The sequence below is a fragment of the Poecilia reticulata genome, chromosome 22 (assembly GCF_904066995.2).
Source record: "Poecilia reticulata chromosome 22, P_reticulata-male-v2, whole genome shotgun sequence".
Taxonomy (NCBI): Eukaryota; Metazoa; Chordata; class Actinopteri; order Cyprinodontiformes; family Poeciliidae; genus Poecilia; species Poecilia reticulata.
The window spans coordinates 24,159,083-24,179,817 of record NC_088851.1 but is presented as its reverse complement, the minus strand read 5'-3'; the positions used below and the strand labels follow the sequence as shown (position 1 = coordinate 24,179,817).

The 20,735-nt window shown below is 39.8% G+C and overlaps 1 protein-coding gene across 1 annotated transcript; it reads left to right on the top strand.

Annotated features, from left to right (window-relative positions):
• Positions 1-9,250: 9,250 nt before the first annotated feature.
• Positions 9,251-20,480, top strand: grhl3 (grainyhead-like transcription factor 3). The gene is made up of 15 exons (XM_008399940.3): positions 9,251-9,388; positions 10,663-10,828; positions 10,927-10,979; positions 12,341-12,593; positions 12,681-12,920; positions 13,404-13,515; positions 14,454-14,548; positions 15,029-15,187; positions 15,290-15,365; positions 15,723-15,844; positions 16,625-16,650; positions 16,772-16,857; positions 18,320-18,405; positions 18,518-18,582; positions 19,512-20,480. Exons 1-15 carry the CDS (start codon positions 9,372-9,374, stop codon positions 19,627-19,629), a joined length of 1,674 nt encoding a protein of 557 aa, XP_008398162.2. The 5' UTR covers positions 9,251-9,371; the 3' UTR covers positions 19,630-20,480.
• The last annotated feature ends 255 nt before the right edge of the window (positions 20,481-20,735 follow it).

Below are 20,735 nucleotides of genomic sequence, written 5' to 3'. Positions count from 1 at the left end.
AATGAAATATTGTTTATGAGGTGAGAAATGTCACTGCAAAGGCAAACCACAGTTTCACGGTTTGTTTTTGTAGTAATTTAAGCAACAGTTAGCTTCGGTTTCTGTGCTTTATCTCTGAAATGACACACCACTCCTTAATAGAGGGCTGGCTGCATGTGTACTTTGTTTGCATTGTCTTGCTGCTGGAGTTTGTCTTAGAAACCAGAAACACGTCGAACGCTGCCTGACTTCTCTGTGATTTGTACACACATATGTTACCTGATTGAGGCTGTCAGGGCTACAACAAGCACTTGTTCCTCTGTGGAGACTGATGGTGCCAACAATAAAAAAAAAAACTGGTACGGAGCTCTAACATGGACTGATGTTTCTAAAGAGTAGCACAAAGCTTACACTTGTTCAGGAGTGTAATATTTAAAAGAAAAACTTCTCTTGGCATTGAAAAATGCAGCTTAAAGACACAATTTTACTCTGAATTCAAAATTCAAAGCTGGAATAAAAATGACAGCAGTCAGAGCTCCAAGTTTTTCACACTGACTTCAAAATCCAACATGCCTTCAGTGTCTCCACCCTTTGATTTTTTCAGATCCTCCTGTTCAATTGCTTGATGACACAAATGGCCAATCAGCCATTCAGGAACTCGATTCTTTGAGGTAGCTGGATGTGATGAAGACGAGCAGAGCTGAAAGTGAGAAAAAGGACAAAGAAAGGTGATTTAAGTGATTTAGGTTTAGTTTATTTGGTGTGAAACACAGAGGCAGAGGCTGTTACAGTCAATTTATAATCCAACTACAAAATTTAAAACAGTAAAGTAAAAAAATAATTCAGAAATGTATGAATTCAAAAGGTGTAGCCTGAACCTATTCAGCTTACACATTTCTACCCTTAAGTGTCCGTTAAACAATTTCCACTCTCCGTAGCTTTAATATAAGAAAAATTAACAGAGGAGAGAAGAAAAAAAACACAAAAAACTTGAAGATTAAGAAGTAATTCACCATTATGGAGGTTTCAACCATATTTCCAATATTCAAGTCAAGTATTTTAGTAACTGTTAATCTACTGGGGCTTTTATGCAACTGTCTCACATTTATATAAATATATTCTAGTGATTAGAAGGCAGCTGTTTGTAGGAAAATAGCTTTGATGGAATTAGAATGAACAATTCTAGTAGCGTCACCATTCTCTAGTCAACATTTTGGGTTGTGCTGGAATAATAATAATAATAATAATAATAATAATAATAATAATAATAGAGGAGGGCTGGAGAATCATCTCTCCTAATCTTATCTGTCACTTCAGGCAGTAAATGGTTCACTCTGGTTATGTATGCTTTATAAATATTGTCCTTATTTAACAGGCGTGGGAATGTCTCAAGGGTTTGTAATTGCTGCTGCTCACTGCAGATACATGTTTAAGATGGGTTGCATTTAACTGGCCTCTGGGCTCAGGATGAAACCTGATATGGAGATGAGTCCCTGTAAGAAACAGATCATCAGTGGTGGTGATACTGTGGGATTCAATTGAGATGCACTGGCTGTTTCTGCATTGTTTTCTACTTTTTAGCCAAATTTAGCAAAATGCTGGAGTTAGTTTAATGATGAGCAGCTGATTCTGATTGCCTCAGTAAAATGTCCAATGTATGTTACAGCAAAATGAAGATGATTTAGACGTTTGGTGTTTTCATGTTTCTGCTTTCATCCAATAGAGATGGCAGGTCTTTAAAACAAGCCTACTGGTTAGGTGTTGTGCTGCATGTCTTTTTGCAGACTCCTGTCGATTGTGGTCAAACTGACAGTCCAAAGAAAGTTCTGGGAATTCAAAAGGAATGGCTGGAAACTCAACACAGACGTCAAATGCCAACAATCTTTCCCTAAATGGCTCTAACTGCAGAGCAAACCTTCTGTACAATGCAGAGGCAATACTTTTACGCTGGAAAAAGTGTTTCCTTTGTAGGTTACATGCTGCTTTTTTGTTTTACGGCTGTTGGATTAAGCAGCCGGAAACTGTTTGTTTTCCTCTGCCTGAAGCAGAACTGAGAAAAAAAAAACATTGAGCAATGCCGACATCGTTTCTGTGGAACGTCTCGAGGCCTCAGGCGCGTTTTATTCTCTGCGTAGCCAGTGAGCACATTCATGTCACCCCACTGAAACGCTCAACTTTGTTCCGAATGCCTCATATGCTGCTGGATCTGCTGCCTTAAACCCTTTTTCTCGCTATCATTTATGTTTTATAGCTTCTCTGCATTCTCTGCAGTTCCTCATCTCCTGCCCACCCCCAACTCTTATCCCTTTCTCCGGGCAATGCAGAGTTTCTGGGAGTGGCTGCAGTCTCCTTTCTGGGGGGAATAGGAATGAGGAGGGGGCAGTGAGGGGCAGGGAGTGGGATGGGGGGTATTTGAGTGTCGGTAGACTCCTGGAGCCTCTCTGGTGTAGCTCAAACAAAGTGACAACAACGAGGCCTGTACTTTCTCCTCAGCTCGGTAGATCAACACACCATTCAAACATGCTCACACAACTCGCATTACAACACATTATTGTCATCATTTTCACCCTAAATTCCAATTAATGCTGTTTAACCCTTTCATGCATAGCGGTCACTACAGTGGACAGCTATCTAAAAGCCATTTTCTTGTGCTTCTTGTGGATTTTTATGTTATAAATGCACACAGACCACTGAAGTGGACACGAATGCATCATAAAATACACCATCAACTACTGGCCTTCAGCTGCAAATGCAAGAAATTATTTTTGTTAAATCCAATATGGCCGACAGACAAAAAAAAAGCATGCCGACGGACCCGGTCCCTCCTTCTACTGTAGACGAATCTTGCAAGTAAAAATAATATTGCAACATCAGATAACCCCTAAAGAACAACACTACTGATGTATTTTTCAAATAACAACTTTGTGTTTGGAGAAAATTGCAATTGATCATCATTTTATTACAGAAATGGATCTTGTTTCTCTCTTAAAGCTAGAAGTAAATTGGTAGCTGCAACATTCCTGCCACTCCTGGATTATGGAGATGTGTTATATATGAATGCTTCAACCAAATGCCTTCAATCATTAAGTACTGTTTGTCATTGTGCTTTAAGGTTTGTAACCGGTAGCAGACGTCTCACACATCATTGTGAGTTGTATGCAAAAGCTGAATGGCCTCCTTTAAGAGAAACAATCACCTGATGATCCTGATTTATAAATCTCTACTCGGCTCCAGCAGAATTCAACTCTCTTTTGCATAGATCTGCTAATTCCCATTCATTAACAACATTTTTCTTTTGCATGTTCCACTTTTCCGAACTGAAAAAGGGAAGCAAGCTTTCAGTGTGATGCTCCTTCAGCCTGGAATCGGCTCCAGTCTGAACTCAAGATGTCAGAACTGGTTTCACTGGACTCATTTTGAGCGATTCTTAAAAACAGGCAACGAGATTCTTTTAAACAGTGTCGCTGTTTTTAAATTGTTCTATACTGTTTTATACTTGTGCATATGTATTAATCAATTTTGTTTTGTAACCAGGTTGCTGTGCATTGCAGATTTCTGCCCAGGTCCCTCTTGAAAATGAGATCTGGATCTCAACGGGGTTCACCTGGTTAAATAAAGGAAAAAGAAAAAATACAATATTTAAAAAAAAAAAATTTTTTCCTACCTTTTTTATGCCTTAAGAAAATAAAAAAATGGAAAAAGAATCCTGACACAGAGGATCATAATTTATGCAGGAAAGGGTTAAAATGGCCCATTACATAACTGCATTGTTTGGATTGTTAGTTTTACTGTTTTCTCCACTGGTTGTTCAACGACCATCAATAAATATTAGTTAATTTGAAAATATAATTAAATACAGTTACTGTGTGCAGTTTAGTGATTATAAAAAGTTCTTATTGTACCTTTTTTTAAAGGTTTTATTGGCTCTAGTGGCCTTTATTTGATGGTGAATTGACAGGAAAGTGGATAATGAGAGAAGGGAAAGACATGCAGCAAAGGTCGCCAGGCCGGGAATCGAACCTGTGACGGCCATGTCAAGGACTAAGGCCTCCATATGTGCTTAACCCCTGCACCACCACAGCACACCCTTATTGTATCTTTTAAAAAGTATAGTGATTAAATATCCGTATCGTCCACCCTTACAACATATTATTTCTGGGTTCATTATTGTCTAGAAGGTGTTACCGTAAAATGATTTACAGGATTTCCAATAGTCTCTTCAGTATTTACTATCTGAAAAGAAAATACATTTAACTTTGAGAGAAAACAAAAATATACTATAAATTACAAAAATATTTTTACTCCAGCAAGTGTATGACACGTTTAGTTTTTAAAAACAGATTTAAAAACTATTTAAGAAGCAAAAATATATGTATATTTTACGTGAATTAAATGTAGAACAGAGCTGACATCAGGTTTTTCTCCCTGGTCCCTCTGATAAAATGGACGATTATTATGATGTTAAAAACGAGAACCATGAATCATTTCAAAGCTTTTTACAGACATATTGTGACTTTTTTCTGTACAATTCGACTGATGTGGGTTTTGAACTCTTCTCCAGATTCTTGTCTTTATACAATAACTTGATCCTTTTCAGGATCTTTGCAGATTTTGGCTTCAGCTCAGGAATGCAGAAGAGCAAACAGGAAGGAAATCCTGCGAGAGCAACTGAACTTTTAATTAGTCCTCTTAATAAATGCTGCTAAATGTTAACTCCTAAAATCTGGAACTGAATAAAAAGATGATTTAATTGTCTATTAGCTTAAGGGTGTGTATATATGAGCAAGCAGGTTATTTCCACTCTTTCATTTTTACATGTCTTTCTTTTTAATAATGCTTTATGTGTCATTAGGGGTGGAAAAGGTTGGCTTCTGCCTCACTAAAACCTGCTGCTTTATATTTATATAAACTGTAGCTGTAAATCTCACCTTACTTAAAGAAATGGGAGATATGACAGGTTATCTGCTCCATACGCTCGTGCCACTGCAGTAAGTTAATCTTCCAAACAATGCTTCTATTGTTTCTCTTACATTTCCATGGACATAGAGTAACATTCGTGGTGTGATATTTCACAATAAAAGCCTCACGGTTCTGCTGATGTTTATCACAGACGAGGAGCTGATGACAGGAGTGATGTCTGGCTCCAGACCCGCATGTTGCATCTGTGCATGCGGCCTCATAAATGTTACTATTTGAAGAAACTGTCAATCTTGTGACTTCTGTCTTTCCAAAGCCATGCGAAGAATGAACAGTTCAAGGACTGTAGGAATTTATTATCGGCAGCATAAAAGAAAGGAAAGGTTGCTGTAGACGTGACGGGTCTTTACCGATTTATTAGTATGAAGCAGAGCTTCCCAGTTGGAGGAATAAGAGAACGCAACGTGCCTTGGGCTAATTTTGTTGTCTTAAATCTCTAAAACAAATTCCTTCATGACAAAACAAGGACTCAGTTCAAATGGAAAGATAACACTAGAGTAAGAGATGCCAAGATATGCTTAGTGTGTAGGAGTGAACACAGAAAATCAGCCATGCATAAAAGAATAAATGAAAAAAAATATTTTATTTCCTTTTGTTTTATGTTGTTTTGTTTTTTTGTCTTGTGTGAAACTGGTGTAAGACTACGAGTGTTTAATTTTGACCCATTGTTTAACAGCTGCAAGGGAACGGGCGGGTGGGAAAAGAGGGTGACAGGAAGAGTAAGTGGGATATAGGAGGGTGAGGAAGGAGGAGACAATGGTTTGGAAAAGATAAAGGCGATGAGAGCGAAGACGTCTCAGCAGCAGTCGTGCGTGGAGCCGATGCCGACGTCTGTTTGTGTGCAGCTGAGCGCGGCGGAAAATGCACGCAAACTGCCATGCAGTGGAATCTGGCAGCTTAGGACCGAATTTCCTAGGCCTTAGTCAAACAGGTTGATGGTCATCCATTCTTACCTCACCTGTCATTCTCACATGTCAGATTTGGCCTAAAATCTCTGGTGTGTTGTTGATTTTAGTGATGACTTAAGGATTTATTAGCTTTGATGATATTGAGGTCCAGAGTTTGGTCAGATAATGTCTTCCTCTGCTGTCAGTAAAGTTAATAAAACTTATTGTAACTAGTTTGCCGTTTGTTCCCTTAAAATACATTGTATTAACTCAACTTCAACTATTTAGAAAGAACACTATGACAGCAACTTTTGCAGCTTAAAGTTGCAAAAATTAAATATTTTTTAAGTGCATTTGTTTTTAGTTTAGCTTTTTATTCATTTCAGTCATCTAAACTGTTCTGTGCATTTGCTGTTTAGCTTTCAGAAATGAGTTTTTTGCTCTTGGCTCATCAGGAGTGATTATTATCAAGCCGAAGGTGCCGTTTGTCGCCCACTCTTTTAACCCAAAGGCGCAGTGGTGATTTTAATTTGATTTTGGACGACAGCCAAAACTCTGCTTGTAACTTAAAGAACCAGGAAGTTCCGACAGCAAGCATCACGCGATGTGCTGTTAACTTAAAGCGGGTGATTCTGTAGCAGTGAAGGATCAAAGCTTTTAAATGTGGTGCTAGTTTTTATTTCGCTTGAAAAGACGAACTGTTCTCATGAAAGCAGAAAACGGAGAAAACGGAGCGGGGAAGAAAACTCTGAGACTTCCCGGTGTAACTGATCCCAACCTGGAACATGTTTGGAAAACTTCAAGCTGTCGCCTGTTTCAAGTTTAAGGATATAAAACTAGCAGAATGCTAACTGCTGAGCTCAAGGACAAGCCACTATTAGCACTACAAGCAAATAACAGGACACAAATTTTTTTTTAATATTTTCGTCCGATTGCTGCAACTTTTCCATCTGAACTTTTTTCTTTAATTTGGTGAAATTCCAGTTTAATTTTTCAACTTGGAACCTGAAAGTTTTGGCTTTTGACTAAAATCTGAGTGCACAATTAAACCACATTCTTAAGTTTCATGTACGATAACTGGCCACTTTATTAGGTACACAATTTAATGGCATATTAAACAAATAGCCAATGCATTTATGCATCAAGGACTCTCTGTGCCGACGTTCAAAGTGAGCAATAAGATAGTAAATAGTGACTGAATGAGGTTAATGCATTTCAGTCTGCTGCAAATCCAGGATGTTAAATATGGGCCAAAATCTCAGAGGAATTCTGCAGACACCATGCTCAATATATGCAGGAATAATTAAGTTATGTTAAAAGTTATGTCAAAACACCCACTGTGACCTCATACTTCTAAAATTTTTAATACAAGACTGGGCATTGACCCTGGAATATCAGTATTTGTTTGACTTGGAGAAAATTGGAAAACAAATCCTTTGCAGGACGGACCTTTAGACAGATATAGTTATTTTTATATATGTTGTAACAAAAGGACTAAATGCACCTTTTGATATCATCACACAGAAAAACAGGGGCCAACCAGGTGCAGGTAACACTTTGCTGCACATACAGTATTTGGTAAATGATTCTTTACGTACGCTCAGAGGACACCTGGTGGGCTGGTGTTAGTGGTATTACCAGGATCTTCTAGGATTTATGTTGTGGTTCCACACAAAAGAGACGCAAAGAGGGGCGGTGGAAAATTAAACCCAGATTAAGCAGCATTTCACAGCAAAAATGAGAAAATGTGTTCAGCAAAAACAAAGATGCCTTTTGCCAAAAGCAGAGTAATCATTATGATCAAGATGAACCACTTATGTCTTGTTGAAAGGTATGTACCACAGAACAATGGTTGCACATTTCTTTCCTTTCTCTTTCTCTCCCAACGCAAAGATACTTTTTACTCCGCATTTATTTGTTTAGCAAGTAAGGGTGGGCGTGTGTGAGTGTGGTTAGGATACCGAAGTGTTGCCACACCAAATTCCCTCAGGTGTTGGGGCTCCCACGCAGTCATGTTAAAGCCGAGAGTTATGACAAATTAAATGTCGGCAAAGTTTGATTTGCTGACGACCAGGAATGCGGGACAAAGCTTTCCGACTTGCGTACAGTTTGAGTTTTTACTGCACTGTCATTGTGAAACCGAACAGCACTTGTCTTTATTTGTACGCATCTCTACCCCCATCTCAATCCATTCATACTTTCACACAAATCAGTAAATGTGATCTATCCGTGCATTTGTGAATAAATAAGACTTGTTCTAGAGTCTGTAGTGTCTTACACCCACATTTTGTCCAGTTACAGGAACAAACTTGCATTGAAGACTAAGCCTTTGTTTAAAAATGTTGCATTTTTGACGTCTTTCTTCTTATTACTGATCCATTAAGCTCATATTTGTGGGTTGGATTGTAAATGATTGTAAATGAGATTAAATTACACAGAGACGGATATTATTGACCAATTATGTGACTTCTGAAGGCAGGGGGTTAAGAGTTATCAGAATTAAGTAGTAATTATTCTTCCACTTCCCAACTATCGCACAAAACTCCAAAAAATCATCAAAGTTTATGGTTGCAATGTGACAAAGTTCAAAGGATGGGAGCAGTTTTCTGCTTATAACTTGACTTGTTTTTTTCCGCTATAATATTTGCTTTTATTCTGGTTTTACTCTCCATTTCTTTTTCTTTCTGGACAAAATAATTTTCCTTACAGGGATCAATAAAGTAATCATGAGTCTTGAATAACTGAGGATTAAATTTAAAAGGGAATGTTTTACTGTGCACTAAATATTTTTTGTAACATTAAAAAGCTTCCTTTTTCATTCCAACTATGTGAATATAAAACCAAGGTGTCACATTCACTTTAATTGTAGGCTAAACCCAATAATCTAAACGTATACCTGCTTGTTTCATCAGTAAAATGGATTAAATGGTGGTTTTAATTTACTATCTTCACCTCAGTCAGGATGGTTTGGAATATAATTTAAGAAACGACAACAAAAAAATGGGTTAACTTAGAAAAACAACCTTTTTTATTTTATTTTTTTAGGAATTACAGAAAAAAAATCAAAGAAAGCAAAGCCAGAGTAGAGGTGAAAAATGATACTGAAAAACTATTAACATGTTAAAGCCAGGCTCCTTCCCTTTGTTTCTTCCTCAGTCGCTATCAAACCTTCCACACTTGATTGATTCCCAAACTCTACTTTTCCAATTCACCTAATGAGATGCAAGAACCTCCCACCACCTGAGATTGTTATGCAAAATAACCTACTCACTGCAGCGCTCTCATGTGCAAGCATGCAGGTTTCCCCCTCCACCTGTCCTATCAGACACCTGTTTCAGTGCTCTCAGCCAATCGGATGAGAGAAGCAGACTCTGTTCTGGCATGACATAAAACTGGGCCTCGTTCAGAGGAAATCACTGCAGTTGACTAATCTGTCTGATCTTCTCTGCTAGACTGACACGGAGAGAAGAGTTCATACATACAGAGAATATCTAAAGGAGCCTGTTCAGACTAACTGGTACAGGAGAGATGACCAAAGAGACTGAGTAAGTTTAGTTTTCTTTTTTAAATATTTTGATTAAAATGTTAATTTAAAAAAATGTACTTGTAAGTAGAAGTAAAGTAGTGCTGTAAATGGGTTGTGTATAATTTCCTTTTTTACATTTTTAATTTAATTAAATTTTTTGCAATGGCACCCCCATGTGAAAATCCCTGCTGCTTTTTAACTGGGATTTCTACAGGGAAAATTGATACGGACAAGTTGAATTAAAAGCGCAGAGGCTGACACACACTTTCTGGATCCGGGGCTGCAGTGGGTCTGTTTCAGCTTGTGTTGTTGCTAACCTAGGGGCCAAGGAGCACAAAGGGATTGTGGGAAATGAGAATCTCCTCTGGAGGTGTTGGAGCGCAATGACAGCATGTGATGCATTGAGTTACACGGTGGTGAAACGTTAGACAGGAGCCCACCGTATCTGAAATCAAGTCCTGGTTTCTGGGTGAAATGTAGAATAAGTCTAAGCGGGAACGTTTATTTTGTCTGTTGCATCTGTGAGCATTTGGAGGAGTTTTTAACCCAAGATGGGGAGAAATTGAAGTTAAAAAGTCCAGTTTCCAAACTTGGAAATTAGCTGGGAGTCACAACATACATGGGATTTCTTCTCCCTGTGCTCTGACTCAGACGTAGCTGTGAATAGCTGTGGTCTCGTGTGTCTGTCAGCACATTTTATTAACTGTTTATCCAGGCTAAACTGCTGCTGTTTGTTCATTAGTGGCTCCAGACTCTCACTAAAGAAGGGGAGGGCAGGGGGGCTTATCCTGGCCGGGTGCCTGTTTACAATCCAATGTCACTGTGAGTCTTTCTAAACAAGTCATGTCCTCACAATCCCAGCCTTTAGTTTTTTTACAACTGAGATGGAAAAGCAGAGCTGGCTAGATGCTGGCTGCTTTTTAGCAGTAAATACATCGGATTGCATTTGTGCAAATAAGGAGGTTTATACAGGATTTAAGCATGTGGTTTCTGCCCTGCTCACGCTTGAAACCACAAAGCGCTACACCTGCGTATGTGCGTGCTTGTTTATGTGTTGTTGAACCCTTTTGACGCTGCGGCTCCTCAGGGTTCTTACTCAGCTCTGTGGTTTTGCAATCGAAACCCTCCATGCTACAGGGCAAGTATGTACAGTGCTCCAAGGCTCAGGAACCTCTGCAGCTTGTCTCCGGCTCACTACGGCTCTGTCAAAGCCTCTCACACCAAGAAAATACATGACTTTTTGTGTCGTTTTGTTGAAATAAATCAATCTAAACTGTGTGGTTCCTGCTGCAGGACTCTGGGACTGGTCTTTCAGAGCGAGAACTTCAGCTATAACCATTGTACAAACTACATAATGGACTCCTGGCCCTACCTGGACACCCCCAACTCGGAGCAGAAGCTTAGAATGCACCCTGGAGAAACCATGACAGCCTTATCAATGCTTCAGGAACAGTGCAGGGTACAAAATGTTACATTTCACACCTTAATAAATTAATTTCTTGCTTATTTTGATGTTTTTATTTAATGTTTTTGAATTTTGTTCTTTTCCACAACCAGAAAGAGCAGAAAGGTGCTGCCTTCAACCGCAACATCTGCAAGCCAACAGACAGGTGAACTGAATTTTACAGAATTCCCAAATTTCCCCCCCCAGAATTCCCTAGAAGTCCACAACTAAATCATAAAAAAAAATAAAAAATACATTGACTGTGAGAAACTTGAGAAACAGATGTTCCTCGTGTCACGTTCAGAAATTTAATCCGTGTTTTTATTCCCTTCTCACTTGATGAAACTCATGACGGTCATAATTCATAAAGGAAAAATGGCATGGCTTTAGGAGGTCATAAACTCATGAGTGGGTAATCCCGTAGCCAAACAGAGCGGGAGGGATTATTGTCTCCATTCACAGTCGCTTTCTCCATTATCGTCTCCCTTTCTGACAGTTTCACAACAAGTTGCTGCTGCTCCTTGTTCCTCCTGAGGTGGCTGAGAAAAGGCCGCTGCCGGGGCGCAGTGTTGTCCCCTCACACGCTTTCAATGGAGAAATGCAAACACAGGGCCGGGGAAAGAAGGCCCGGATTAAGAAACAAATAGTTCCCACCCACACGCAAAGCCTGCTGTTCTGCAGGCAGCTTTTGGCGCTTTAGCTGCTGCACGCGTCGCCATCTTCAGTCGCATTCAGTGGTGCTTTTTGATGTGGGAGATGTGGCTCTCCACCCAGGGCTTTATGCTAACAGAGGGTGGCAAAAGTTCAAGGTTTCTATTGATTATTTGTGTTTCCAGCTAAGTGGAAGTGCAACCCTTCCCAGCTAATTAAAAAAAAATATGGACCACTGTTGGCTAACGGTGCTGAAGTTTAGATTTTGCACTAAATTGTAAATTTATTTGGCAGAAATGGAGCCCAATAATTAACATTTCTGTTAAAAAAAGGATATTTTTCATCTGTTGCCCTGGACAATGAGTAATTTATCTAGCTAAAAACAATCAGGTTATAGAAAACAAGGTTAAAATGACGAAACTAGACAAATATTAAACATTAAATACAAAACGAAAGACAATACAACAGAATTATTGTAAAAATATTCATATAATCCTTCATCAAGATGGCAAACAATAAGTTATCACATGGTAAATTAAAGGGATATGTTTAATTATCTTTAGTTAAGTTGAGAATACGTTATTCTCTAATGAACAGCAATTTATGAAACTTAAAATTTATTGATAAAAAATTATTTCTGTTTTTTTTGACACCAAATTGTGAAAAACTTCCCCATTTAGACAAAACTGGATCAAGTTATTGTGCTATTTGTAAAACCTTTACTGTGTGAAAACAAAAACGATTAGTTAAAATCCCTTCTCATTTCTTTGACCTCTATATTTTGTATTACGTTTATATATATATCCACATGTTTAGCTCACATAACCATAGTTTCTGGATTCCCTGTTGAAGGTTTGCTTCTTTCTGACCCTGCAGGACTCTGACCACCGTCAACGACCCGGTCCTGAAGATCCTCTCTGAGATCGTTCCCGCCTCCCACCCTCAGGAGGTCCTGGGACTGAAGCCGATCTCCTCCCAGCCCATCATTTCGGCTCCCGGCTCCTCGGACACGTACGCCACCCTGAGCAGCGTCGTCGCCGACACGTACGACAAGCAGGAGCTCAGCAACATCTTCGACCTGATGCAGAAGTGGCCGGACAACACTGCGTTCGCTGACCCCAGCGCTGAGGTCAGCCTGCCGCCGTTGTCTGAAAGTTGAATCTTTGTTGTACGTTTAAGTGTTTTTACTAACATATCTGCGCTGTGTGGGGTTCAGACTCTTCCCTATAGCGATCCGTTTCCTGAAAGCCACCCCAGCCCCGTCTACTCTGGCTCGTACGCCAGCTCCTCTCCGGAGAGGCCCAGGAACGACTTCCAGTTCGCTCTCGGATCTCCTGCTGCGTTGCCTCACAAGTCCAGCGAGTTGCCGATGGTTTACCTGAACAAAGGCCAGTTCTACCCCATCACTCTGCAGGGAGTCGACAGCAGCGCCTGCCTCACCGCCACCAAAGTCAAGGTGAGTGAGTCATTGTATTTAAAAAATCTCCTCAAAGTTTTGTTTAGCTTTACGTAAAGACATCAGGAACTCCTGTGGTATGTTTTCCCTAAGGGTTTGAGGAGCAGGTATTATTCTTATTTTATTTCTGTGTCGCAAAACGAGCCCTTCCCAAATGTTTGTCCCTCCCTGGAAGCCAGCTCCGTCGGTGACTAATGCCCTGCTGACAGCCTGCGGACAGGGCTTGTGCCATACAATTTGTTTCTATGGCAGTTAAATGGGGCTAGAGGGGAGGACAGCTCAGCTCGGCTGGGTTAATAAAAAGACAGAACAAGGAGGGGAGAAGGTGTGGTGTTCTCACTGCTCTTTTGTTTGTCAGGAAAATCAGAGGAGAAAAGAAGGATTTCCCGTCATGAATGAAACGTATTGTTGTTCAGTAAAAACAGAGATGCTCATTTGAGAAATGTGGCCTACTCACTGACCTTTCTGTTTTCTCCTCTCCAGACGGTGGTGATGGCTGTGTTTGAGAACGACAAGAGCCCAGAAATGCAGCTCCGCTTCTGGAACCACTGGCACGCGCGCCAGCCAACTGTCAAGCAGAGGGTTATTGACATCGGTATGTTTTTTTTACACACGCCAAAACACGAACGCGTGATCAGTCCGAGCATGTTTCTGGTTTCTGAACTTTCTCCTCAAAAACAAGCAACAAAAACCAAAATAAAAAAGTTAAATTCTAAATCATTTTCACATTTTTTGGGTCAGAAATTTACTTTCTTTTTCTGTTGAAAAAAATAAGTGGCAAAGAGAAAGTGTGCAAATTATGTGACAATTGTGTACTTTGACCTATAGGGGAGCTATTTACACTTTGTTTTCTTCTTTGCTAGCAGTTTTTTTTTCTTTTTCATATCGTCACGTAAAATAAGTCATTTTTTAAAATGTTTTATTTTTTGCCTAATTCGTCGTTTAGCAAAAAGTGACTCAGGCCTTTATTTTAGGAAAGTGACAATATGTGAAATAAAACTGCTAACAAAGAAAAATAGTGTAAATTGTGCTGCCTATGTATTTTTGGCCAAAGTGTTTTTTCATCTTTTGGAAATAAAAATGGAGGGATTTATGATGCACAAAAACAGGAAAGCGTGATGAGTCCCTGCATGTTTTTGGTTTCTGAAATTTCTCCTCAAAAAGTAGCAACAACAATAAAAATGAACTTTTTCCTGCTGAAAACTCATGTAACACAAAAAGTGTGCAAATTCTGTGACCACTGTGTGCTGTAACATTTAGCAGGAGCTACTTACACTTTATTTTATATATTGTCACCTTCATATAATAATATTCAAAGACACTTTTTCCTTGCTTAAATCATCGTTTGGCAAAAAATGACGTTGGTTTCTATTTTAAGAAGGTGATGGTTTGTAAAAAAACTTTATATTTTTTTCTGAGAACATCCAATTACCAAAACATGCATGGACCGTTAGAGGCCATATTTATCTCTAATTTTGAGAACATTTTACCTTGTAATGATTTAAAATGTTTATATCTCTTTTCTTCACACAGCCGACTACAAAGAAGTGTTCAGTGGCATCAGCAACGTGGAGGAGGTGGCCTTCAACGCTTTCTCCTTCGTGTGGAACCCCAACGAGGAGGCGAAGGTAAAAACGGCACCTTGTCCTGATGCATTCACGGTTTCTCTGCTGTCGTGAGCTGCGTTAGCCGAGAAAGTTAAACGAGAAGCGTTAGCTGACATGTTGAACGGCAGAACAAGGGAAACGGTGGCAGTAAAACAAAACAGAAAAAAGAAAAAGGAGCGGCTGAAGAGGCACATCAGGAATGTAAAATATGCCTTTTCTCTGTCAATCTCCAGCAGACCTAGCCTCTCTGCTGGCCCCTGAGGTGTTAGGTGGGGCCAATAAACCTGTTACAATTGGGCACTAGTGTGGGAGACAAAAAAGATAACTACTTAGAAGTAAAATAAAAAAAGTGCTCCAGGTGTTCCTGTTTTCATTCGAACTGAAGTCCCCTCAGGGAAAAGAAGGGAAAACTCTCACTTTCTTGTCCAATTTAACTTTCTGAATAATGCACATGAATAATAAAAAAGGGATTTAAAATCTTTTCTTCTTCTTTCCCCTCAGATTTACATTGGAATAAACTCCCTGAGCACCGACTTCTCCTCTCAGAAAGGGGTGAAGGGCCTGCCTCTGAACCTGCAGATCGACACCTACGACTTCAGCTCAGGAAACAACCAGCTCATCCACAGAGCTGCCTGCCAGGTCAAGATTTTCTGCGATAAGGTAATCCACTCAGATTCATTCACTGTTTTTCCAAAAGTCATGTAAAACAGGTATTTGTGGGATCGGTGCCATTATTGTAACCTCCTGTTTGCGTGTCTGCAGGGTGCAGAGAGGAAAATGCGTGATGAAGAGAAGAAGAGATCCAAGAGGAGGGGAAAGAACACTAATGATGCACATAGTGAGTGTTTTTTTTTTAATAAAGGGATTATTATTGCTAGTCCTGTTGCAATAAATTGATTAATCACATAATAAACTAAAACAAGTGCAATAATCTTTTTCTCGTTTCTTTTTTTCTACTAAAAACTGGATGATAAAAGTCTTAAAAATAATTTTATTTGGTTTGTTTATTTATTTTGGATATTTAAAATGCCTTCCAGTTCCAGTGTAAGATATTCATTCGAATTGAAAGTTTACAGTCGTTTATCAGAGTAACTTGTGGGACAATTTGCAAACTTTGATATTGTCACAGGCCTAATTATCACACTGTCCAGTGAATAATAAGCTCACTTTGTTGAACCTCTTGGTTTGTTTGCAGCCAAGTCTGTTGTGAGCAGCTCCATCGGCTCCGAGTGCACCTTCTTCAAAACTCTAGACGACCTCGTCACTCAGCCAGTTCTCTTCATCCCAGAGGCACACCTCACCAGCTTACAGCGCATGGTAAGCCCCTCGTTAATAACCTCTCTTGTCTGCGTGCACAGCCCTGCAGGTGATGGGATAGGCACGAGCGAAGCGGGGAAAAAACTGTGGGAAAGTATGCAAGGACGGGGGTGGGCTTGGGAAACTGGAGGAAGCGGGACGGCGATGTTAATAACACCAGTGAAAGTGAAGCTAAACACAGGCTTTGCATCAGATAAGCTAATTGGAGTCGAAACCAGGCACAAGTTCAAGCATCTGCAGCCTGAACATGTGGCGTCTGAGCCATGGGGGTTTGCACGAAAGCACCAGGGTAACATCCCCAGGTTGATCCGCCGCACGCCGCCCTCATCTTATTTATTTTTTTTTTGCATGTCCTTCACTCATCGGAGCTACAACAACAGTGTGGTTAGAGAGCTGTTCAGGCAGGCCAGCTTTCCCACAGTCTCTAAGCTTTACATGGGACACGTAGAGTTTACATAGGAGCCAGTAAATGTCAGGTTATTAATATGCTAAATGCATTTAAAATGCAAATCATTTTACATTCAGAATAATTAAAGTTAGAGTGACTCATGAAAAGAAGTGGATATCTGATTGAATGGTGTGATTAGGGGCATGATGGCGCTATCTGTCTCTCCTCATCAGTGTCCACGTCAGAGTGGCTCTGCTAGAGGTCATGGGAAATAAACACCTCAAGCAATGATAAAATGCTTTTTTTTTTTTCATGAAGGACATTAGGCAACGTCTTTATCAGTGGAGCTGTATCTAATCAGATCTCTCTTCTCCCCTCCATTGTCTCACCAGGCCACTCCTATGGACGACATTGAAAGGTAAGCGCATGTAAAAACACTCAAAAAAAAGAGAAAAGAACACATTATCCTGTGAATGTCTGTCACCTTTCCATCAGCCGGTTGCTTTTGTCTGACGTGGCTGTTGGTTTTGTGTTGGCAGGAGTTGTCTGAAGAGGCTGTATCCAGACAGAGAGCAGAACGGCTCTCCGCCCAGCAAACAGACACGCAGAGAAGACCCACAAAGAGGTAGAACATTAAAAACAATCCTAACGCAGGCATGGGCTGGCTCAGGTTCTCACGCCGGGACGACCTCACGCAAAAACATCAATATCATGGAGTTAATGCTGCCAAATTAAAGTCATTAGGAACAGCTTATTTTGATCATGATACCTGGAATTTCCCACATTAGTTAGCTTATTGGTTTATTTTTATGGTGGTGGTTAACACAAATGAGGCAATGTCAATAAACACTGAGTGTAAAAGTAGGAACAAGACACAAAAACAGAAAAAACAAACTTAAAGTGCAACAATAATGGCCAAAATCCAGCAAGTAGGAGTTTTCTAAATTAATGATGTGAATCAATGCGCATATTTTGGAGATTTGGTTTTAGAAACTATCTCCTTCCTTCAAGTGGAAGAATACTTTTGTTTTTTTAAAGGGATTGTCCTCCTGCAGTATGTTCTTTACTTTCTGTCTTTTCTGGATTTAGACTCCTGCTAACTTTGCATGTACTTGCTGTGCATGATACCACTCTTACTTTACCAACTATAAAACAGCATCATGTTAACTAAAATGATGTGATTCTCTAGTTTTCACACCATTTTTCCATTCAACGTTTATTAGCCTTATTTCTGCCAGCAGCTGGCAGTGTGCAGCAACATATGTTAAACTTTTTATTTCATTCAGTTTATTCAGTTCAATTTGGTTTGATATATATCCATCACTGATGTACAAAAAAGTATAATCTGTATAAAATTCACATTCAGAAAGATATGATCAGATTAGCCCATTACAATCCAGTCATGTGCATTCAAACACATGCATTCCAGTAACTTAGTGGTAATAAAATTGTTGAAAAGCTGATTTATAGTTCTAATTTCTTTTTTAAAAGTCCTCATTATAAGAAAGTCCGCCAGAGAAAGCATGTGGTGACAGTAAAACTTCTCCAGTAGAACCGTTACTGAGAAGAGCAGAAGCAAAATGCAGTTTTCTAATATCTGAAACATAACGATGCTAATTCGTTCTGCTGAAATGTATTTAAATGGTGGCAGTATATAATTTGTACCAATGGCATAAAAGTTTGGATAGAACATTTTATCTAGAGGTTAATTATTTAATTGGTTAGCTCATAACTTGGTAGTGGTAGTTTTTAAAAGTGAAATCTTAACAACAGTTATGTGCGGCACGCTGTCACTCCTCTTCTTGTTTTTAACAGCTTTCTGTTTTTCACAATCAGAGGTATTTCTAAACAACTTTTAGTTCTTCTTTTAAAAGCTAAGGGAAGCGGTTGCACCCTTCTTTAAGCCAGCAACAGGTGCAGGAGGGGCAGATCTATAAATCAGGAGAAAGCCAGTTTTATTCCGACCCTGATTTGCCTTTTGTTGAAAGGACATTAAACAGTTTTTTCTGAACCAGCCCATGCCTACGCTCTATAAAACATGTTTTTTGTTCTTCTTGGTGCTGATTGCGTCTCTCTTGCTCCGTTAGTCCTGCTGTACGTGAGAACCGGCGCTGAGGAAGTGTTCGACGCGCTCATGCTCAGCTCGCCGACGCTGTCAGGCCTGCGAGAAGCTGTAAGTATCAAATGAAGACGTTCGTTGATGTCTTCCTCTTTTCACAAGTGTATTATCTTTCTCTGAGCAAGAGCTCACGCTCACTTTCATCTCTACACCTTCCTCTCCTCAGATTTCCGAAAAGTACGGCTTGCAAAAAGACACCATTGGGAGAATCTGCAAAAAATGCAAACGAGGGTGAGTTCCTGAGTCCTGGGTGATTTAAAGGAGCTGACATGGATGCGTATGCTCAGGGCTTCGTTTCTGGCTTTATCCTCCTCATGCCGACAGACCGGGTCGGTAGGTTTGGCTCAGCCTGTGGAATGTTTTAATTGTCGCTCCTTTACAAAAAGGCAGCAGGTGAAAAGATTTCACAGGTAGTGCAGATGAGTCATCAGCAGTTGTTTAAGTTATTGATGTTTTCACAACTGTATCTCGTTGGAACATCAGGAAGTACTATTTGAAGCGATCCCTTCTCGATGAAGGCCTCAGGGCTTCCAGTCACAAGCTAAATGTTGCCTATCAAGTTATCGACCGCCGCACATCTGACAAAGATCACGTAGTTTTTACTGAATCCGAACCCTCTGAGTAAATATACAAACCTGCTTGCAACTTCTTTCACTCTGAGCTGAGTCAGAAAATGGCTGTTGGTTTTTAAACCTACGTTAGTCTGGGCTGTTTTCCTGCGTGACACCAGCACAGATATGAAGTCCGTAACTTGTGACCTGCTTAGATGAGCTGGAACAACTCTGGGTTTTTTTTCCTGCCTCTTGCTGGCAGTCATCAGTGGGGGAAGCAGCCAAGCTAACAGGTTGGGTTACATTCTCCCAGCAGCTCACTCCCTTTTTTTTTTCTTTTTTACTGCTACCTTCAATCAGTGCAGTCCCTGCAGGCGGTGTGCGTGAGCCGCAGGGTAGCTGGAGCATTAAAGCATCAAACTCTTAAAGGCTGACAGAGGCCAGGTTTCTTACCCAGAACTCAAACCGAAGTTGATTTCAGTGAAAACATATTCATAGAAACAGGCACTGTGTGTGGTTTGGGGAAAAACTACAAAGATCGGCTCCTTTTAGATGATGTTTTTTTGAGAAAACCTCTGAAGTAACGCCGTTTCTTTCATTACCTTGTAGAATATTGGTCAACATGGACGACAACATCATCGAACACTACAGCAACCAGTCGGCTTTCCTCATCGAGATGTGTGAGGTGGCAGCCGGTCAGCTGCAGGTTACGCTCGTTGAAGTATAAACTCACCTGAAGGACGGAGAGACACAGCCGGCGTTTGAAGCGTTGCCATGTTGGAGCTGCGGACTAAAAAACCCAAAGAGCTGGAGCCGGACTGAACGGACCCCTCCAGATTTTCAGACTTTAAGATGAAAATGTTAAAACCATTTCTTGAATTTGTAAATCCCGGTCTGCCCAGTTCTTATGGTTTGTTTATTTGACTAAAATATTTTTAATGTAAAACATTTGAGTTGCAGTGTACATAGATGTAAATAGATTAATATTACAGTGTTCTTATGAGCTTGACACGATTTGCTTTGAATTTCAATTTTCATTTTCAGAGCTCTAAACATCATTTGTGCTCAGCAACCTTTTTTTAAGCATTTTTAAATGTTGTACATTTTGCTGCTTTCAGTCTACCCATCATTTCTTCTGCATATCCACTGGTGCGTTTTTATTACCCACAATCTGACTTTTCTTTTTCTTTCTTTTTTTACTGCCAAGCCTCTTTCTATTTGTTTTCCCTCCTAAAAATTGCCAGAAAAAAGTCAAGTTGGAGTCCGAACCTAAAGTCAGACATTTCCACCGAGGTTTAGTATTGGCCATTTTTTTCTAGCCCAAATCTTCAGACATTTCTCGACTTTAACCTCGGTGAAAGAGTTGATCCCCAAATTCCCCCAAAAAACTTTCAGGTTGAAGAGGAGACTTTCAAGTTATGCATGTGTGTGTGTGTATGAGGGGAAAGAAAAATATATTTTTTACGTAGCGCATCATTTCAAAGCAACCATGTATCCCTGCATTATTTCATGATAGCAACATGGCGACTCGTTCAGATTTTTCCTCTTTTTTTCAAAGAAAATAAAAAAAATATAAGAATTTTTTTTTTGTTTTGTCTCTTTGTCTGCCTCAGAAGTTCATACCAATTTGACAATCAAAGACTTTGGAGGTGAAGTGCATATTGTGCATATTGAAAAAGATGAAACTGCATGAAAGCATGAACCCTTCTGCAGGAGAGGGATTATTAATGTAAATTTGCATAATGATTGTTTCTGAGCGAATATCAATGATGCTTCTCTCCTACTCTGTAACCACACTATTGGGATTTTATGTGATAGATAAACACAAACTGG

What these genes read in the sequence shown, in the direction of transcription:
- grhl3 (XM_008399940.3), top strand. An exon ending in GAACACTAATGATGCACATA is followed by an intron (nt 15,366 to 15,722) that starts GTGAGTGTTTTT and finishes GTTTGTTTGCAG; the next exon opens with CCAAGTCTGTTGTGAGCAGC. An exon ending in TGTCAGGCCTGCGAGAAGCT is followed by an intron (nt 18,406 to 18,517) that starts GTAAGTATCAAA and finishes TCCTCTCCTCAG; the next exon opens with ATTTCCGAAAAGTACGGCTT.